This window comes from Canis aureus, chromosome 36 (genome assembly GCF_053574225.1).
Source record: "Canis aureus isolate CA01 chromosome 36, VMU_Caureus_v.1.0, whole genome shotgun sequence".
NCBI classification, from domain to species: domain Eukaryota; kingdom Metazoa; phylum Chordata; class Mammalia; order Carnivora; family Canidae; genus Canis; species Canis aureus.
The window spans coordinates 16,327,495-16,346,912 of record NC_135646.1 but is presented as its reverse complement, the minus strand read 5'-3'; the positions used below and the strand labels follow the sequence as shown (position 1 = coordinate 16,346,912).

General features: G+C 37.6%; 1 protein-coding gene across 4 annotated transcripts in view; it reads right to left on the bottom strand.

The window, feature by feature from the left end:
- Positions 1 to 19,418, bottom strand: part of INO80D (INO80 complex subunit D) — a 67,977-nt gene that overhangs the window by 40,463 nt on the left and 8,096 nt on the right. For 3 of the 4 annotated variants that reach the window (XM_077885111.1, XM_077885112.1, XM_077885113.1), the window contains exons 2-4: positions 8,550 to 8,642; positions 8,198 to 8,444; positions 3,034 to 3,785 (exon numbers count right to left, since the gene is read on the bottom strand). In XM_077885111.1, the coding sequence (XP_077741237.1) occupies positions 3,034 to 3,785; positions 8,198 to 8,415 (970 nt within the window). In that variant the 5' untranslated portion in view covers positions 8,416 to 8,444; positions 8,550 to 8,642. The remainder of the gene's footprint in view (positions 1 to 3,033; positions 3,786 to 8,197; positions 8,445 to 8,549; positions 8,643 to 19,418) is intronic. The other variant, XM_077885114.1, reaches the window with a different exon arrangement.

Here is a 19,418-nt window from a genome sequence, read left to right as displayed (position 1 = left end):
TTTGGAACATAGGTTTCACTAGGTAAACCAGTATTTTCCAAATGGACAATATATTTATTATGTTACAAAACCATGCATGGGTTAAAAGATCCATTCAAGGTGCAAAGCAGGTCAATGTAAAATCCATTGATGTAGTGTTTGCAAAATTCCTTGATATGGTTTCAGATTTCAAACTGCAAGTAATCTTTAAGAATCTCTCATTTGTCAAATTGTGGTATAGAACCAAATAAGAATATCCACAATTATTTTTTACAAGCTAGTATTCTTCCCTTTTCCAACTTCCAACAAACTTGTAAGGCCATATTTTCACATACTAATCAAAACCACATACCACGACAGATTGAATACAGAAGCAGATAGGACAAGTTAGCTGTCTTCCAGCAAACCACACATTAAGATTTACAAACAATGTAAAATAATGCTGCTCTTCATTTTATTTCTTTTTTTTTCTTTTGGGAAATCCTACTTCATAAAAAGAATATGTTACTATGTGGGAACTTTATTTTTTTTTAAAGACTTTATTTATTTATTCATTAGAAACAGAGAGAGAGGGGCAACACAGGCAGAGGGAGAAGCAGGCTCCATGCAGGGAGCCTGACATGGGACTTGATCCCGGGTCTCCAGGATCACGCCCTGGGCTGAAGGCGGTGCTAAATCGCTGAGCCACCCGGGCTGCCCCCTTTATCTTTAAATGCATTAATATTTTAAAATTTCTCAGTCTTAGCTTCAATTCAGTAAATATCAAGAAATGTAACTCACATACAAAGGCTCTATGGTGTCCTCAACAATTTTTTTTATTTATTATTTATTCATTCATGAGAGAACAGAGAGAGAGAGAGAGAGAGAGAGAGAGAGAGGCAGAGACATAGGCAGAGGGAGAAGCAGGCTCCATGTAGGGAGCCTGATGTGGGACTCGATCCCAGGTCTTCAAGATCATGCCCTGGGCTGAAGGTGGCACTAAACTGCTGGGCCACTGGGGCTGCCCTGTCCTCCTCAATAATTTTTAAGTGTAAAGGGATTCTAAAGTCAAAGAATTTGAGAAACACTAATCTAAGGTATGCAAATTAAAGCAAATTTTCTATCAAATTTGCAAAGACACAATAACAACCAATATCCAATACAGTAAAGATGTAGAGAAACTGTCATTCTCATACCCCGCTGAAAGAAGGGTAATGTGACAAAATAGTTCTGAAGGAAAATTTGACAACGTATCAAAAAGCTTTTTAAAAAATGTAAATGCTTGGAATCAACAATTCTGCTTCTAGGAATCTATTTGAAGGAAAAATTAAAGATGTGACAGTAATTATTTTACTATGAGGCTATGCGGCTATAACACTTTATAATGATATAAACTGGAAACAACCTAAATTAGAGAATGAATTCAGCTGTGACAAATTATGTTGTGTATGGAAAATTACTACCTTCATAGTATACTACAAAAAATTTTAAAACAGGTTATAAAACTGTTATGTATAGCAGGAACCTAATTTTATAGATCTGATATATACCAAGGCATTAACAAATGGGTATCAATTAGGTTTGGGTGCTTTAATTTATTATTTTTCTCTATACCTTTTAAGTTTTATTAGTTGTTTTAATTATCAGAAGTCACACATGGTTTAATAACAGGTGAAACAATATAAAACTCTTAACATAAGAGTTACCATTCCCATCTCCGAAAAAACACATCCTTGTCCGGTTCTGCCCTCCTCTTGATAGCCAGTGTTAACAGCCGGGTAGTGTATAACCATTCACACCCAATAGGCAAAATCTGTCTGTCCATAGACTTGATCAACAGATACATTGATGCCCCTTGTTTATTTACTTTCTTTTTAACAAAAATGGGGTAATACGATACCTCTTGATTTTTTTCTACTTGCTAATATAACATAAATACATCTAGTTAAAAGATACAGATATAAAAAAAAAAGATACAGATTTCATTCTTTTTAGTAGTTACATAATACTTTATAAGACATGTATCTACCATAATCTACTCAAGGTCTCCTATTGGTTATAAAGGTTAGTTGTGGATTTTTAATACTCCAAGCAATGTTGCAATAAACATCCTTGAACATGCATCCTTATATTGATTTTTTTCACTCATAGGAATAGAGTCCCAAAAGTGAGTTTGCTGGCAAACTCACACACACACACATACACACACATTCTTAATTGGTAAATATTGTTACATTACTCACCAGCAATGTATAAGCCTCATTAACACTGGATATAATTTTTGCCAATCTGACAGTAATTCATTGTTATTTTAACTTGCATTTTCTCACCTGCTAAGGGGATTGAGGTTTTCATTGGTCTGCCGACCATTTATATTTCTTCTTCCTCTATTCCCATCCTTTTCCTATTTTTCTACTGCTATCATGTCATGCAAATGATTTTTTCTAAAGTTAGAATCACAGCTCACACCATATTCACGAATACATTCCAAATGAACTAAAGGTTTAAATAACAGAATAAACTATCAATAAGAAAGCAAAATACCTATAAAAACTTGGGATCAGAAAGATTTTCTTGAGCAAAAAAATTCAGAAGCAATAAAAGAAAAGACAGATATTTTACTACATTAAAGTTTTGCCTGTATTTTTTCACTTTTAAATCATGAACAGGTATTGCTTTGGGAACTTTTTTTTACAATTTTTTTTTTAAACTGTCAGCTCGGTATTAACAATACTATCATTATTCCAAAGTCCTATGATAAGACATGTTGAAAACTTCATAGACCCAGGTGCTGAGCTCAGAGGCTGCTGCTACCACCACTAACTAGAAGCTGAGACTGGGATCCCAAATTTCCCAACTCCAACTTCTGTATCCCATCCACCAAGGATGATCCTCTCCACTGGCATATCTCCTTCACGATGGCCTACCTAAATGCAGACTCCTTCGCTGGACCACTCGGTCCCAGGGTCTTCCACTGCTGTCACAGACACGGCAGCTCTGAACACAAAGCCTCGTGTGAGAGGGCACGTGTTGTTACATTATGTGCATGTGACCTGGTTAAAGGAGGTAACTCACCTAAATGGGGAAAGAGATCAGTGTCCAACTGATGTTTCTGGGTGCACAGTTTCACCAGTCTCTGCAGGCGACTTATACAGGAGAAGTGTGGAGAGAAGGCTGTGGCTTTCATGAGGACCCGGTCAGTCCTGGGCGGGTCCGCGGCGGGAGCCCTACTGGATGGCAGGAGGGGCAGCGGCCTCTTGTGGGACAACTGCCTTGCTTGTGCTATAGTGTGTGTGGTGGGGGCCACTCCCTGCATTGGTAGGCTGGTGTTCGGAGGTGGAGGTGACTTGCAGACTAACCCCTGTGGTGGCGGTGGCGCTGGAGGTTTTAGAGAAGTGGATAACGGTGACAGGTGGGAGTGCTGCTGCGGGGGCTGCTGCTGTGAAGGCGCAGGAGGGGGACTAAAGTGCTCTTGTCGAACTTTTAAAATCTCGGTCTCTCTCTGACGCTGCCGATTCTGGGCCAACTTGCTCTGCAACTTCTTTCTCACAGTTGCCCCTTTCTTTAGGTCATCATCTTCCTCGTTGAAAGCAAATGGGTCTTCCAACTCGGTTTCCAGGTAGTGGAGAGGGACCCTAGCCCCAGGTGGAGAGAGGGACATTCCATCCAGTCCATTGGGCATCTTCAAGGCCAGCGGGGGCACCGCGAGGCTAAAGGCCATGGTATCCATCTGGTGCCTGACCTTCACCTCATCTATAGGATCATTCTTTTTCTTCCTCTCTTTTTTCGGGATAAAGCCAAGTACCTGCAAGTGGCTGTTGCAGTACCTTTGAAAAACACACATACACAGGAAAATGTTTATGATGTATAGTAAGAAAAGCAGACTATAGAACTACATACCATTAAATGTGAATCCTACCAAGTATATAAAAATAGCATGACCACGGGAACTCATGGCATGCACAGATTTAATATAAACACTTCCACTACTCTCAAGCCATCTTCAAAGCCTGCAACTTTCCTGAGGCCAATATGTGAGTTGTGTCTGCGCAGAGGTTGCCAGATAGAAGCAAGTCACTCAAATACTGAGTGGCCCTAGATAACCATCAAGCTATTGCTTCTCATTGTGCTCTGCTCTGTCATTTTGTATTCAGAGCATACAAAGTAACTTCAGCAAGTCTAAAGGATCACTTAAAACTCTTATGAAGGGGATATATACATATATACACGTACATATATATACATATATGCATTCCAATGTCACTCAAGTATTTGTAGATTCACAAAGATCTTATGACATAATCCCTAAGAACGTCAAGTGTCTACAGTATATCTACACACACACAGAGATTGAGAGAGATAAAGAGAACATGGAAGGAGAAGGTAAAATAATAAAACTAGTTAGTGGGATTATAGATGAAATGAGTTCTACAACTCCCTGAGAGAAGTACATGTTTCTACCTGCAGTAGGTACTAAAATAATTCCCTTTATACAGATGAGGAAGCTAGAACTTGATAAAAATGAAGTAACTTGCCCCAAATCCCCCATCTGGAAACTGACAGCTGAGACTCTAAGAAGAATCCTCATGCTGAAGTAGTCTTCAGCAGGCAGGTTACTTTTGTAATGTAAATGGTATTCTAAAATACTAAAAAGGACAGACTCTACTACTTAATAAGAAAGTAGAATGCGTGTTGTTCTCATAAACCACACTGAAAACCTATGGAGGCTTTCAACCAGTAGAAAAGTTGTGTTTTCCAGACCGGTATTCCTCATGCAGTTCAGAAGATTAACAAGTGTGCCAATAAAGAGTATTCCATGCTTAAATAAATTTGGAAAATGCTGGCTTCAACAGAATTAGACAATGATTTTGTTGTTTGTTTCTGCTGAACAGCTTCTCAAAGCATTTTGTAAGATAATGTACATTATGCTTCAAGGTGGCAGTGTTTCCCAAACTTATTTGGAAATGGTATCTATTTTTATTGTAGTGCACCTGTGATATCTCCACAGTACAGTTTGGGGAAAAAGGCAATAAGGTAAATAATTAATGTCAATCCTCAAACTCATTGGACTGCATCAAACAAATTTTTAAATCACTGTGAATATGGACTCACAAAAAATAAATAAATAAAAATTAAAAAAAAAAAAAAAAGAATATGGACTCACCAAACAATTAGGAGACATGGTTTTGTTGGTTTGTCTTAGAAATACATCTATCAGAGGCACGCCTCAATTTTAACAAGACTATTAAGGAAAAACTTTCTGGACTATAAAGAGAATCTACACCGTGTGTGTGTGTGCATGGTTTGGGCTAGGTCACACATATACCTTAAACCAAATAGATTTATAAAGCTGTGGCCAAGAAGGAAAAAAGTTTCAGGGATAACTGCGTGATTTTTGTTGTTTTTAAGTCATTTTTAAAGATTTTTAAATTTATTTATTCATGAGAGACAGAGAGAGAGAGTCAGAGACACAGACAGAGGGAGAAGCAGGCTCCATGCAGGGAGCCCGACATGGGACTTGATCCCTGGTCTCCAGGATCAGGCCCTGGGCCGAAGGCGGCGCTAAACCGCTGGGCCACCAGGGCTGCCCTGCCCAGTCATTTTTAAATTAACAAAAAGATTAGTGGAGAGAAATGAGGTGGGATAGTTTTTAAATTTAGGAATGCAATTCTTCTACTCAGTACAAATGGGCAGCCTGAGCAGGTCACGAACTGAGCCCGCTTGGTGCCACCTCATGTAACAGGGCAGAGGCTGTGGGCATGTACAGCCCTCCTTCAGCCTCACCACCAACTACTGCTCCAGCCACCTGCCCTGCCAGCGCTACCACCACACAGAGTCTGAACTTGTAAAAACACTTCCCTCTTTTAAGAGGGAAAATTTTTTTCATAGCTAGAATTAACAATAGCTTACTCAGTTACGATCAGTGTTTAAAAGAAGTATGCAAATATGAACTGAATGAATGACAATTCAAGGGAGTGACTGCTCACAGGTTCTTTGGAGGGGATGAAAAATGTTGTAAATTAGACCGTAATGATTGTTGTGCAAGCCTGTGAATATACTAAAAAGTACTGAAGTGTACTTCAAATGAGCAGATTGTATCAGATGTGAATTATATCTTAAGCTGTTTCAGAAAAGTATAAGCATACAGAAAACTTCCTGGCAAATAGGAAAACACTAAAAATATATAAAATATTATATAAAATAACCAACCTAATATAACCACTTATCTCTGAAAAACCAAAGCTACAGTAATAAGCCATAGTTCCCACTGTACAAGTATATTAGAAAATGAAATTTACTTTTTATTTTCAAAAGAATATCAATCTTTTCGACATCATGTCATATAGTGTAGTTGTAACTATCAATACTTATATACATGTTTAGGGCTTATATGAATTCAACCTGGATTTCTTGAGGTAACATCAGAATATTACCTCTTACTGAAGTCTACTTTAATCTATTTCCAAACAATCTTACAAATAATGAAAATAGTAATATCATTTGCATCGGGTTTGAACCAATTTTGAAAAAATATGCAACTTAGTACTTAAAGTATAGTTTCTCTTGACAAAGCCACACAAAAGTCCTTCCCCTTTTTATCTTGTTCTAAAAAGAGGAAATTACTTTGAATATCAAGGTGAAGACCTATGATTCAGAGAATTAATATTCTGGAGAAATTCAGAGCAACTCTGTTTTACTTCTTGCTCCAGCTATTAAGATAGAACTTATTTCCGCTAAAATGAAAAAAAAAATCCAGGGTGCAATGTGGTAAACTGAATTTAATACATAATTATAGGTGTGCCTGGCTAGCACAGTTGGAGGAGCCTGTGACCACTGATCTTGGGGTCATGAGTTTGAGCCCTACAATGGGTGGAGATTACTTAAATAAATAAACTTAAAAAGGGGGAGGGGGCAAAATTATAGATGCATTTACAATGGACTTTGAAGTAAAAAAATGAATCCAAGTTCATCAATTCTTCAAGTTAAAAAAGGCCAGGGATAAGAAATGGTCATGTTAAGATGGCTAGAACCAGTTGGACAGATATGTTTAGTTTGTCAGGTCCAGTGGTCCCTTTCTCACCTCAGATTAAAATTTTATTCCTTACCTCACTGAACAGCTGCTTCTAACTTTCAGGTATTGTAATGTGAAACTTTAAGTGCTCATTAGAAATTCTAAGAGAGTATTCCCAAATCACCACATGATGCTACACTCATTTAGGTAGGAGCTCTATCAACACAAATTATTTATTTTACCCTAAAAGTGTAAAAGTTGCTCAAAACATGACTTCTTTTCAACCAATTTATGCAGGTGACATCTGCTTACACATAGGAACAAGGATGAAGGTTATGTGTATACATATTTTAAAGATAAAAGTAAAAAGTTCACATTTTCTACCTGAAGGTAACAAGTATTTAAGTTTTGGGAAAATAATTGTGCATCTCTCTCTAATATTCTACAATGATCCACATGGTTTCTGGAGAATTGAAAAAGAAATGACAAAGAGATTATATATGAAATAGTGTGAATTTTCCTGAGAATATAAAAGATAAATATCATAAGATTCTTTCTCTAAAAATACCTCTATGTTTCTTAATTCAGCCAAGTAAAAATTCACTATCCTAGTGATAAAGGCTACTCTTACTATGCACGTCCCATTTCTTAATTATGGTAAACATACTCTACATGGAACTCTTTTAACCAAAAGAAGCAAGATTATAGAACAATGCTAAACACCGCTTAAGTCTAATAGAAAGTAAATCTTCTCAATAATTCAAGTAATCATTCTTATGAATAATTATTTTTCAATAAGTACATACCCCTTGCTACCTTTCAAGCACAGATTAAAAAATTCCAAAATTATTACCATTAATTACAACACCTAAGTAATTCCTATAATACCTGTTGTTTAAGCAGATTTCTATCATAATCAAGAACTACTTTATAAGACTGCAAATCAAACACAATGATTGATGAAAAAAAATCTCTTAAAAGTCTATTAAATAAAATCAAAAAAGTCAAACATACTTTTCAAATAATTCCCCAAGTTTACTATTCCATTTTTTCAAACTGCCATCTATTGTCTTTAGAAACCTTTCAAGGTTTACTTAGATTACCCCAGAACTCAATGTTTAAATTCACCACATTAAAAAAAAAAAAAAAAAAAAAAAAAAAAAAGGCCAAGAAAATTTCCAAGCCTACAAATGAAATCAAAGATGGATTCCCATGATTAGCTCTTACCTACGATCCTCTGATTTGGGGATGGGGTTGGTGCAGCGTTGGCTGTTATACTTGGCCACATATTCACATTGCTTGAAGGGGGCAGTCTTGTCCTCCAGAACGTGTCTGATACAGAAAGCGTACCCGTTGAGTCGCCGCTGCTTGCACAGTTTGGGGCTATATGAGCACAAGGGCTTATTGTCAACCTCAGAGAAGTGTATATGTTTCCCTTCATACATCACGTGACTCTATTCCTTGTGAACATCAGCTAAAAGACCACCACAAAAAAAGAAACCCAAATGATAAATCAGAGAGTATAAGGCAGAGGTAAGTTGACAATTTCACTGAGGGACTTCTGGCCCCACAGCCATACCTGATTTTAAATCTTCTGCACCATAGCAATGTTAAGAGAACCCCAGGGATACCACAGTTTGGAATGCTGCAGAATCAAGATGAAGCAGATTGTCTACAAAAATATCAAAAGGCCTAGTTAACAAAAAGAAACAAGAAAGGCTTGCTTACCTGGGACATGAAATACTAGGGTATCACCCTTCCTAATGGGATGGATTCTTCCTTGTAATCCATCATCCCAACATTAAATTCAAATAACAAGAGACATTATGAAATACCACGTTAAATACCAGGTATTACCCCTCCAAATTGTACTAAGTAACTTTTATTCTGATTAAGTCTTTTAAGTACCTCAAAGCAGCAGGGCTCTTCCACCAAACAAATGTCATAAGGTGGCAGGTCTTTTTATTTCATTACTGGTGATCGAATGTTGTATCTATTTTCAGAACACAAATCTCTTCACAATACCATTAGAATGAACCTACAGACCTAAAATATCCCTCAGAAGTTCCACATTTTTTTTACGTATTGGCAAAATATTTGGCAATTTGCAACAAACGTTTCTATGAAATGCCAAAAGGGAAGGGGCAAATTCCTCTTTTAAAAGACCTTTTTTCCCTGTAATATTTCCCCACATTTATCCCATCCGAACTATAAACTTCTTGAGCCTAAAGACTATACCGCCACCTTTTAGTGCACTGCTATCCACATGCTGCACCCAATTACACTAAACAGGATAACAATCATGACTTAGGGAATGTTTGGAGTTTTAGTAACAAAATGGAAGCAAGAAGTCACGTAATACCCACTACATCTCTGCACACACAATGTCCAGCAGAAACATTTACATATTATAACACCAGTCTACAATGAAACTGGACCAACTGCAGTATCAAGTCAGAACTGTAATGGGCTGATGTGGTCTACCCACTTTCTCCAGAATCTACACATCACCCAGATGGCTTGGCAGAGTAGCCTGGATATCAGCCACAGAAAAACTCAATACTCTCTTCTTTACAAAACTATTAAATATGAAATTCCTCACACCCATGAATGTCAAGACACATATACACTTAAAGGTCAGAAGACATGTTTCCCAAAATCTGCTTCTTAGTGTTACCTTGAATAAATAATGCAACCTCAGTTTTCTTGTCTGTAAAATTGGAATAATAGCAGCTGTGTTATCATCAGGTTGCTCTAAGGATCAAGTGATACAAAGCATGCAACACCCCAACTACCTTGCCTAGTGCACGTTCAGCACTGAACAAATTAAGTTATTAGAAAATGTCAATGCAAAAAAAAAAAAAAAAAAGAAAGAAAAGAAAATGTCAATGCTTATTATTTACATTCTACCTAATATAGGTAGAGAATCTGTATTGCCTCTGAGTATTTCACTTACTATAGCAGAAAGACACCTGAAATATTAGTTTAGTTAATAAGAATCACATTCATTACCAAGTAAACCTAATGAGATATCAATGTAATTCAAAAGTAAGAGCTTTCCCTTTTTACTTTATTAGGATACAAGGGGAAAAAGTTGTTATTAAAATTTTTAATTTAACTGCCCTAAAGGTCTAGTTGTTCAAGGACAGGAAATATTTTGAAGCAAACCCATGCTGTTTCTTTTGGATGTTTCCGGGCGTGATCCCAGGGTCCTGGGATCGAGTCCCACAACAGGTTTCCCTCGGGGAACCTGCTTCTCTCTGCCTATATCTCTGCCTCTGTGTCTCTCATGGATAAATAAATGAAATCTTAAAAAAAAATACACTGGATATAAATGAAAATATATGTATCTGTACGAGAATATTTTATAAGCCACAGAAAGAAGAATGGGGCAGGGTAGAGGGATAGAGAAGGACAACCTTCACTTTTAAGACATATTCTAGGTCTACAATCAGATGTGATATATCTAGACTGATGATTTCCTCTTTCTTTCCAATTTTTATACATCTTTTATTTCCCCCTTTTGAATTTGCCAGAACTGCTGGAATAATGTTAGCAATAAGGAGACCACTGAGGGATCCCTGGGTGGCTCAGTGGTTTAGCGCCTGCCTTTGGCCCAGAGCACGATTCTGGAGTCCCGGGATGGAGTCAGTCCCGCGTTGGGCTCCTGGCATGGAGCCTGCTTCTCCCTCTGCCTGTGTCTCTGCCTCTCTCTCTCCTTCTATGTCTATCATGAATAAATAAATAAAATCTTTTAAAAAAATTTTAAAAGGCACCCACTGTTATGCCTGTTAAATAAGAACTGCTTATTGTCAATGGGTGGAATAATGCAGACTTTCATCATAAGACATATTTCCTGTTATGTTAAGGAAATATCAAGTAATTCCTGTTTTACTAAGAGTTGTTGCTTTCAAAAAAAAAAAAAAAAAAAAAAAACAACCCTCAGAATTGATGGTTAAATTTTACCAAATTCTTTTTCAGCTTCTTGAGAGAAAATCATTTTTTTCCTTTGTACTGTTAAAAATGTGGCTTTTAGTATTTCCTAATACTGATGTATTTTGTATTTCCTGATCTCCTGATACTTTATCCTGGGAACTTGGTCACTGTGTATTATTTTTTTTAATGTGTTGCTAAGTTATACTTGGTAATTTTTAGGATTTTTAAATTTGAGAATGGTCTAGAAGCTTAGTTTTTCTGTTTTTCAGAACTTGGTATCAAAATAGTATTTCAAAAAATTATTTGGAAATCTTTCCCGGGGTCACTTGGGTGGCTCAGTCAGTTAAGCATCTGCCTTTGGCTCAGGTCATGATCCCAGAGTCCTGAGATCGCCCGCATGGGGCTCCGCGCTTAGCAGAATGCCTGCTTCTCCCTCTCCCTCTGCTGCTCCCCCTGCCTGTGCTCTTTCATGCTCAAATAAAATCTTAAAAAACAAACAACAACAACAACAACAAACAACAACAACAAAACATTTCTGGAACAACTTAAACATCACTGCAGCTAATGTTCCTCAGAAGGTTGCCTGGGCCTCATACTGCCTTTCAACGCACATCAGGTCTTAAAATTTACCTGAACACAATTTAGCAACATGACCACTCACACTCAATTTCCTAAATATCTGTGATTCACTCTTATATTCTGTGTATTCATACACAGGTGACATTTGTGCACTCTCCCTTTTGTTCATGATTAGCCTCAATAGTTTATCTGTTTAAAATTGTTACCAGCATTTTCAAATAAATAGGTAAGTCCAAATCTCTTGGCTTTATTAGTACCTCCGTGTTTGTTAGTTTTTTCTAAATTCATTAATTTCCGCTTTTATGTTTGCCAATACCTTCTTTCTGCTTCCTTTCCATTTATTTCTTTACTTATTTGTTTTTCGGTAACTTCCTGAGCTGAATTATTTTACTGTATCATGCTTTCTTGCTTAGTTATTTATATTTATTTTCCTGAGTACTGCTTTAGTCATATCCCATAGGCACTAACACAGAATTTTAATTATTAGTACTTTCTAGTTGATTTGGAGTAGATTTCTCAATTTTTCCTTTGGCCCAAGAGCTTTTTAATTTTCTTAGATGGCAAAGTTTTATAGTTTCTTTTGCTTTAGTTTTAGTTAGGAATAAAGAGCATAGGGACGCCTGGATGGCTCAATGGTTGAGCGCCTATCTTTGGCCCAGGGCATGATCCTGGAGATCTGAGATCTAGTCCCACATCGGGCTCCCTGCATGGAGCCTGCTTCTCTCTCTGCCTGTGTCTCTGCCTCTCTCTGTGTGTCTCTCATTAATAAATAAATAAAATCTGGGGCAGCCCCGGTGGCTCAGCGGTTTGGCGCCGCCTTCAGCCCAGGGTGTGATCCTGGAGACCCCGGATCGAGTCCCACATCGGGCTCCCTGCATGGAGCCTGCTTCTCCCTCTGCCTGTGTCTCTGCTTCTCTCTCCTGTGTATTCTCATGAATAAATAAAATCTTTAAAAAAAAACAAACAAACAAACAAATAAATAAATAAATAAATAAAATCTTAGAAAAAAAAGAATAAAGAGCATAATCTGCATTTATCTCTGCTTTTTGGATCTGACTGATACTTTCTTTGGGGTCTAATAAGTACGCTTGAAAAAGAGTATTCATTGTTTCCAGGGTATGTTATTTGTTATTCTATGTATCATGTTATTAACCTTTTTATTTAAAGTCTTCTGAAGCACTGTTTTAGATCATGGGTCAGCAAACTGGTTTTAAAGGGCAAATTTGGCCCACTACCTGTTTTTGTAAATAGTTTTACTGGAACGCTGAGCTATTCATTGATTTACATGTTGTCTATGGCTGCTTTCACACTGTTAACAGTAGAGCTGAGTAGTTGCAAAAGAGATTGTATGGTCAGGATACCTAAAAAAAAAATTCACTAAAATAAATAAATAAATAATAAGTTCACTAAAATATTACTTGCTGATCTCTTTTCAGATGCAGCTCTTAGTGGATTTAACTTTTTTGCTCCAATCTGTCCTTCTCTACTAATAAATGAGAATAGACAATTTACAATTTTCTATTTGCTTATGATAGTTTGTCATAATTTCATCTTATTTTTTTGGTAACCCTTTTAGCTTTTAATTTTTTATTACATATTTCACTATACAGTCTGTTTTCTTGGAAGATTTATAGTCTATGGGGCACCTGGGTGGCTCAGTGGTTGAGCGTCTGCCTTTGGATCAGGTCATGATCCCAGGATCCTGGAATCGAGTCCCACATGAGGCTTCTCACAGGGAGCCTGCGTCTCCCTCTGCCTGTGTCTCAGCCTCTAGTCTCTCATGAATAAATAAATGAAATCTTAAAAAAAAAAAAAGATTTATAGTCTATATCCTTAAGATAACATCTCTTTACTCCACACTAAGAAAATTAGTATACAGTTGACCCCTGAACAATGCAGGAATTAGGTGCACCAATATCCTACATAGTCAAAAATCCAAATACAACTTTTGCCTACTGCTGACCAAAAGCCTTACTGATAATGTAAACAGTTAACACATATTTCGCATGTTATACATATTATATACTATATTTTTACAATAAAGCCAAAGAAAATATTAATGAAGTCATAAGGAAAATACATTTACAATACTGTATTTATACAAAAAAAATCCCAGTTTGGACCTGCACAGTTCAAACCATGTTGTTCAAGGGTCAGCTGGACTTAGTATTATTGTGATTGATCTCATGCTATGAACGAGAAAAATTTTCATTTCTGTAACCATCTACCCAATCCCCAACTCTGAATTTTTCCCTTATATTTCTACATTGCCACAGTATTAATATTAGTTCTACACTTAAGTTCATTTAATATTAATCACTAATCCTTTTACCGTAGTTTTCAATTCATGTCTTGATTCAAGAGTCACCTCCCTTCACCAGTCCTGCCCCCTCAACCCCCACATCCCACCTGCCTGACTGACTTATAAGAACTAAGCTGTGGTTTTTCTGTTTGGAAATATATGTCAACTGATATTAAACTATAGCTTGCCTGGACATAAAATTCTTGGGTCATATTTTTCTTGACTAGTGACTGTGCATCTTTTTTCCCACATCTTACAGAATGGAAAAGCCTGTAAGGCCAGCCTCTTTATTTCATATGAGACTTGATTTTTTTCCCTCATTTTGATCTAACAATAATCTTTACATTTAAAGACTAGAAACCATTCTAGAATTTTAATTGTGGGGAACTCTTATTAATGACTTGACAAATTCTTTCTACTTCAATGATTCTGTATGTCAGGGGTGTCAATTATTGGTATGCTAAATTCACTGTTTCAGGGGTACCTCGGTGGCCCAGTCGGTCAAGCATCTGCCTTCAGCTCAAGTCATGGTCTTGGGGTCCTAGGATCTAGCCCCATATGGGGCTCCCTGCTCAGCGGAGAGTCTGCTTCTCCCTCTCCCTCTGTTCTCTCCCACTGTCTCTCAAAAAAAAGAAAAAAAATAATTCACTGTGTTTCAAATCTATTACCCTCTAGTCTTTCCAATTTTTTTTTTTTTTAAGATTTTATTTATTTATTCGTGAGAGACACAGGCAGAGGGAGAAGCAGGCTCCATGCAGGGAGCCTGACGTGGGACTTGATCCCGGGTTTCTAGGATCACACCCTGGGCTGAAGGCGGCACTAAACCGCTGAGCCACAGAGGCTGCCCTCTTTCTTAATTTTTACTGGTTTCCATTTTGGATTGCTCAGATCTCTCAAGCTTACTTCCATTATTCCCAGCTAGAGTGTATATCTGCTGCTTTGAAAGTGACCTTCATTTCTATAATGACTACATTCTTTTCTTTTGTAACCTGGTTCCATCAGTTCACTCTTATCTCTTCCTGTTGTCTTATCATTGATTTCTTGAGCTTTTGTGTCTCATCTTTAGACTCCTGCCTCAGAGGACCCATATCTCACCCCCAACTCCACATGCCACCTCCCACTATAGGGAACTGTTTATAATTTTCACTTGCTGTGCTGTTTCTGAAAAGGATTATCACCAACACTCTTCCCTTGAATGCTGCCCTCGTCTCCCCAACTCACAGAGGCCCACACGCCATAGATTTTCAGGGGATGATAATGGAGGCTTTATTTCTCTTCAGTTGACCAAGATCAGCAGCTCTAAGGCTACCTGTTGCCAGTTTCTCCTTCATTCTAAACTTCTTGGTGAAACAGTATGACGGCACAGCCTGTAATTCAGCCCCACCTCTTGCCACTCAGGGAAGCCCAATGTACATCCCAACTTTGCCATTGCACATAGGCAGCTTATGGGTTTGGTTCCCATGGTGTGTCAGCCACTTGGGAGAAAGTTGCACCCTCACTCTGCCTGAGTTCATGCTCCCCTGCCATCCTTCTTCCTGCCTCAGTTCAATTTCCACTGCAAATACCAGCACTAATTCACATACTCTGGTATCTAAGGTTTCGTTAGTTATCAAAGAATGAGCTGCTTTTCTGTTTCTTGCACTCCTTATTTATTTCTAGTTGGTTTAGAGAACAAAGATGTCAGTACTTCACCATCATTAACCAGAAATAATTTTAAAATTCTGTATAGTAAAATACATCAAAATTAAAATTAAAATCACAAAACAAATGTCTTATCTAATTTTTACAACATATTACTTCTGTAATCTAGTTTTTTAAAGAATCAATATGCTATTAAAAAGTTAATAAGCTTAAAAAAGTTACTAAGTTTGACTCAATTCATTTCACTATTTATTAAACATTTCTGAAAAGCCCATCATTTTCTCAGAAAATGGGAAATATATTATTACTAAAAGACAAGTTTTAACTAATATAACTAATATAACACTGTGTGTTAACTGGAATTAAAATAAAGACAAACTGAAAAAAAGACAGAATTTTCTCCTTTAGAAGATATAGTCTATAAGATGAGATGCATTCAAAAAGAAGCACATAGGACCTCACCCACAGCTCTGAGCACCCAGACTTCTGGTCTCATTGAATCTCTCTCTTTTTTTTTTAAGATTTTATTTATTCATTCATGAGAGACAGAGAGAGAGAGAGGGAGAGGAGCAGAGACACAGGCAGAGGGAGAAGCAGGCTCCATGCAGGGAGACCAATGCGGGACTTGATCCCAGGATCCCGGGATCACGCCCTGAGCCAAAGGCAACCCAACCTCTGAGCCACCCAGGCATCCCTGTGATGGTTAACTCTTTAATTCCTGGTGGTCGGGATCCCTGGGTGGCGCAGGGGTTTGGTGCCTGCCTTTGGCCCAGGGCGCGATCCTGGAGACCCGGGATCGAATCCCACATCGGGCTCCCGGTGCATGGAGCCTGCTTCTCCCTCTGCCTGTGTCTCTGCCTTTCTCTCTCTCTGTGACTATCATAAATAAATAAAAATTAAAAAAATAATAATAATAATTCTTGGTGGTCAACCTGAAACAACAGTTACTAGATTCACTCAGGGACCATTAATTTTTTAAAAAATCACCAAATTAGGACTTCAGATAGTCTACACAATGATTTCTAATAGCCATGGTCATACAGCAAGACAAAGTATAATTTAAAACTTGAAAACTTTTAAATATTCCAGTACATCTCATGAACATCAAATAGATGTCACGAAATTGCTATTCAGCAAATAATGTTTGAAAAATATATAAGAATGCATTAAATCTGCCTATTCAACATCTAACTTGAAGAATTCACTAATCTACCCAACTGCACTTTCAGTATTTGTGACAAGTTGCCAAAACTCTCACTAATCACCTCTATGACATTATAAAGAGGTGTTTAATTTCAACATCTTATAAACAACTTCTCTTCGATCTTAATTTTTTTTCTGTGATTAATTTTCTTCCCATTTCTTTGATTTTTAATATTTTAAAATCCTACTAAAAGCTAACTCTGTATAATTCTTTCCATCTTCCTTTTTTTTTTTTTTTAAATCAACCAACACTTGATTTTCAAATCCCTCTATTAAATGTTCAATTTAGGGGTGCCTAGGTAGTTCTCAGAGTTAAGTGACCGACTCTTGATTTCCACACTCAGGTCGTGCTCTCAGGGTTGTGAGATACAGCCCTGCATTAGGCTTGAGGCTCGATGTGGAGGCTCCTTAAGATTCTCTCCCAGGAAGCCTGGGTGGCTCAGTGGTTGGGTGTCTGTCTTTGGCTCATAGTGTGATCCCGGGATCTGGGATCGAGTCCCACATCAGGCTCCCTGCATGGAGCCTACTTCTCCCTCTGCCTGTGTCTCTGCCTCTCTCTCTGTGTGCCTCTCATGAATAAATAAACAAATCTAAAAAAAAAAAAAAGATTCTCCCTCTCCGTCCCTCCCCCACAGCTCATGTTCTTACTCTCTAAAAAAAAAAAAAAAAAAAAAAAAAGCTCAATTTAATCTTCATACTTAATATTTCCAATTCCCTAAAGTATTAAGACTCACTTTACGTAACGAATCTTGGAGGAAAATGGCTCCCTGCTTCAAAATCGAACTTCCTACTAAATGAGTGTTATTTAATATCAAAATCACTTTGTCTATAAACTGGAAACAATCATTCATCTGGTCTTCTCTACATCAATGAGTTTTTCTTTTTAATTTAAAAAGAAATCATAACGAGCACTAAGGCAGATCTCAGAAAAAACACTACTTTTCTCTTTATTTTTACATGTAGCCTCATACAATTGAAGTTCTTTACCCCAACTCCAAAGGTGAAATTCAGGGAGCCTTCATGTAACATTTGTAGTAAGATACAAAGAGAGGAGGGGTGCCTGGGTGGTTCAGCTGGTTAAGTGTCTGCCTCCAGCTCAGGTCAGGATCTCAAGGTCCAGAGATGGAACCCCACCTCCAGTGGGGATCCCTGCTTGTGGGGAGTCTGCTTCTCCCTCCCCACCCCCCCGCTCATGCTTTCTAATAAAAAATCTTAAAAAGATATAAAGAGAAGAAACGTATAAAGTCCACATGATCTTTTTTTTTTTTTTTAATTTTTATTTATTTATGATAGAGAGAGAGAGAGAGAGAGAGAGGCGCAGAGACACAGGCAGAGGGAGAAGCAGGCTCCATGCACCAGGAGCCCGACGTGGGATTCGATCCCGGGTCTCCAGGATCGCGCCCTGGGCCAAAGGCAGGCGCCAAACCGCTGCGCCACCCAGGGATCCCCACATGATCTTAATCAAATTCTTACAGACCCTAACATTTTAAACCCTATCGCACGGCCTAATCCATGAAGAAGAAAAGCTGTGCCCTAAGCTCTACTTTTTTACGCATGATCAGTATCACTTCAAAATAGAAGAAAAAATCCTAACCAGCAACTGTAGATGTTATCTTCAGCTGCGGAAATAACTTGTTTGGAATATAAGTGGATCTATGCTCCCTTAAAGAAGAGAATGCAAGTAATTAAGCACTTTAGAGCAGCAGCAGAATATACACCCTTATTCATTACCAAAAGGCAAGAGTAACGATTACTGAGAATAGTCTCACAGAATGAATATTTCCACAGCAAACATATCCATATATTGGAATTCAAAAGCAGGGAATAATGGTTAGGTGTAAAAATCTTAAAAACACCTTCCTTGATATTATATGCTGAGTTTAACTGGAAAATAAAAAAGCAAGTCCTTTCCATAGTTTCTTCTTTGCAATTACAGAGGAATAAGACATTAGCAGGGAGAAAAGGAAGACAAGCTTTTCACAAAAGCAACCTATGGCCCTTTCAGTCTCCCCAAAGCAACACACAAAGCAATCTGACCAAGATATGAACATTAGTCTCTTTGGGACTACCACTGTACCACATCCATGTGGAAACTCTGCATGTCATTACTGTTCTTTTGAGTCTCGTGTTTCAGAAGCATGTTCATTTCACTGCCACAGCATTTTCCCCTAATTGCTATCTGTAATTTTATATTCTATCCCCGTTTCAGATCTAGATCAACAACATACCTTACAATTTTTGTAAATCCGGCACCTAAATTTCCAGAATGCTAGCTTTCTAATATATTCATTAACACAATGAAAAACACATTCACTTATCCCAGAGTCCTATACTTTTAGGTCTTAAAAAACTTTTCTCCCCATTTTAAGCTTTTTTTGAAATAAGTTTTAGCTCAACTTCACGGAGCTCAAAAAGGTAATGAGATTCTAAACAGTTGAGCATGCTCATTAAAAAAACAAAAACAAAAACCTAACATCCCACATATCAACATGGAAAGTGGTAAAATTAGATGCGGAAGTGATGAAAATCTGCCCACTGATGTGATCTGAAGAGAAAGATCAGAGAGAAAAATTGTCTATCACCTCCAAATATAAATAATACTCAGCACAACTAAAGTTCAAAATAAAATAAAGTAAGTAAGTGCTCACTGAACATCGATTATGTGCCTAACACCGTGCTCAAACAGCACTGTACAAATCAGTCTGCATAATGAATTTAAATTAAAATGGCCTTTACGCTGGTTGAGTTCCTCAGCTGATTCATGAGAAAGTAAGGCTGGTTTACCAA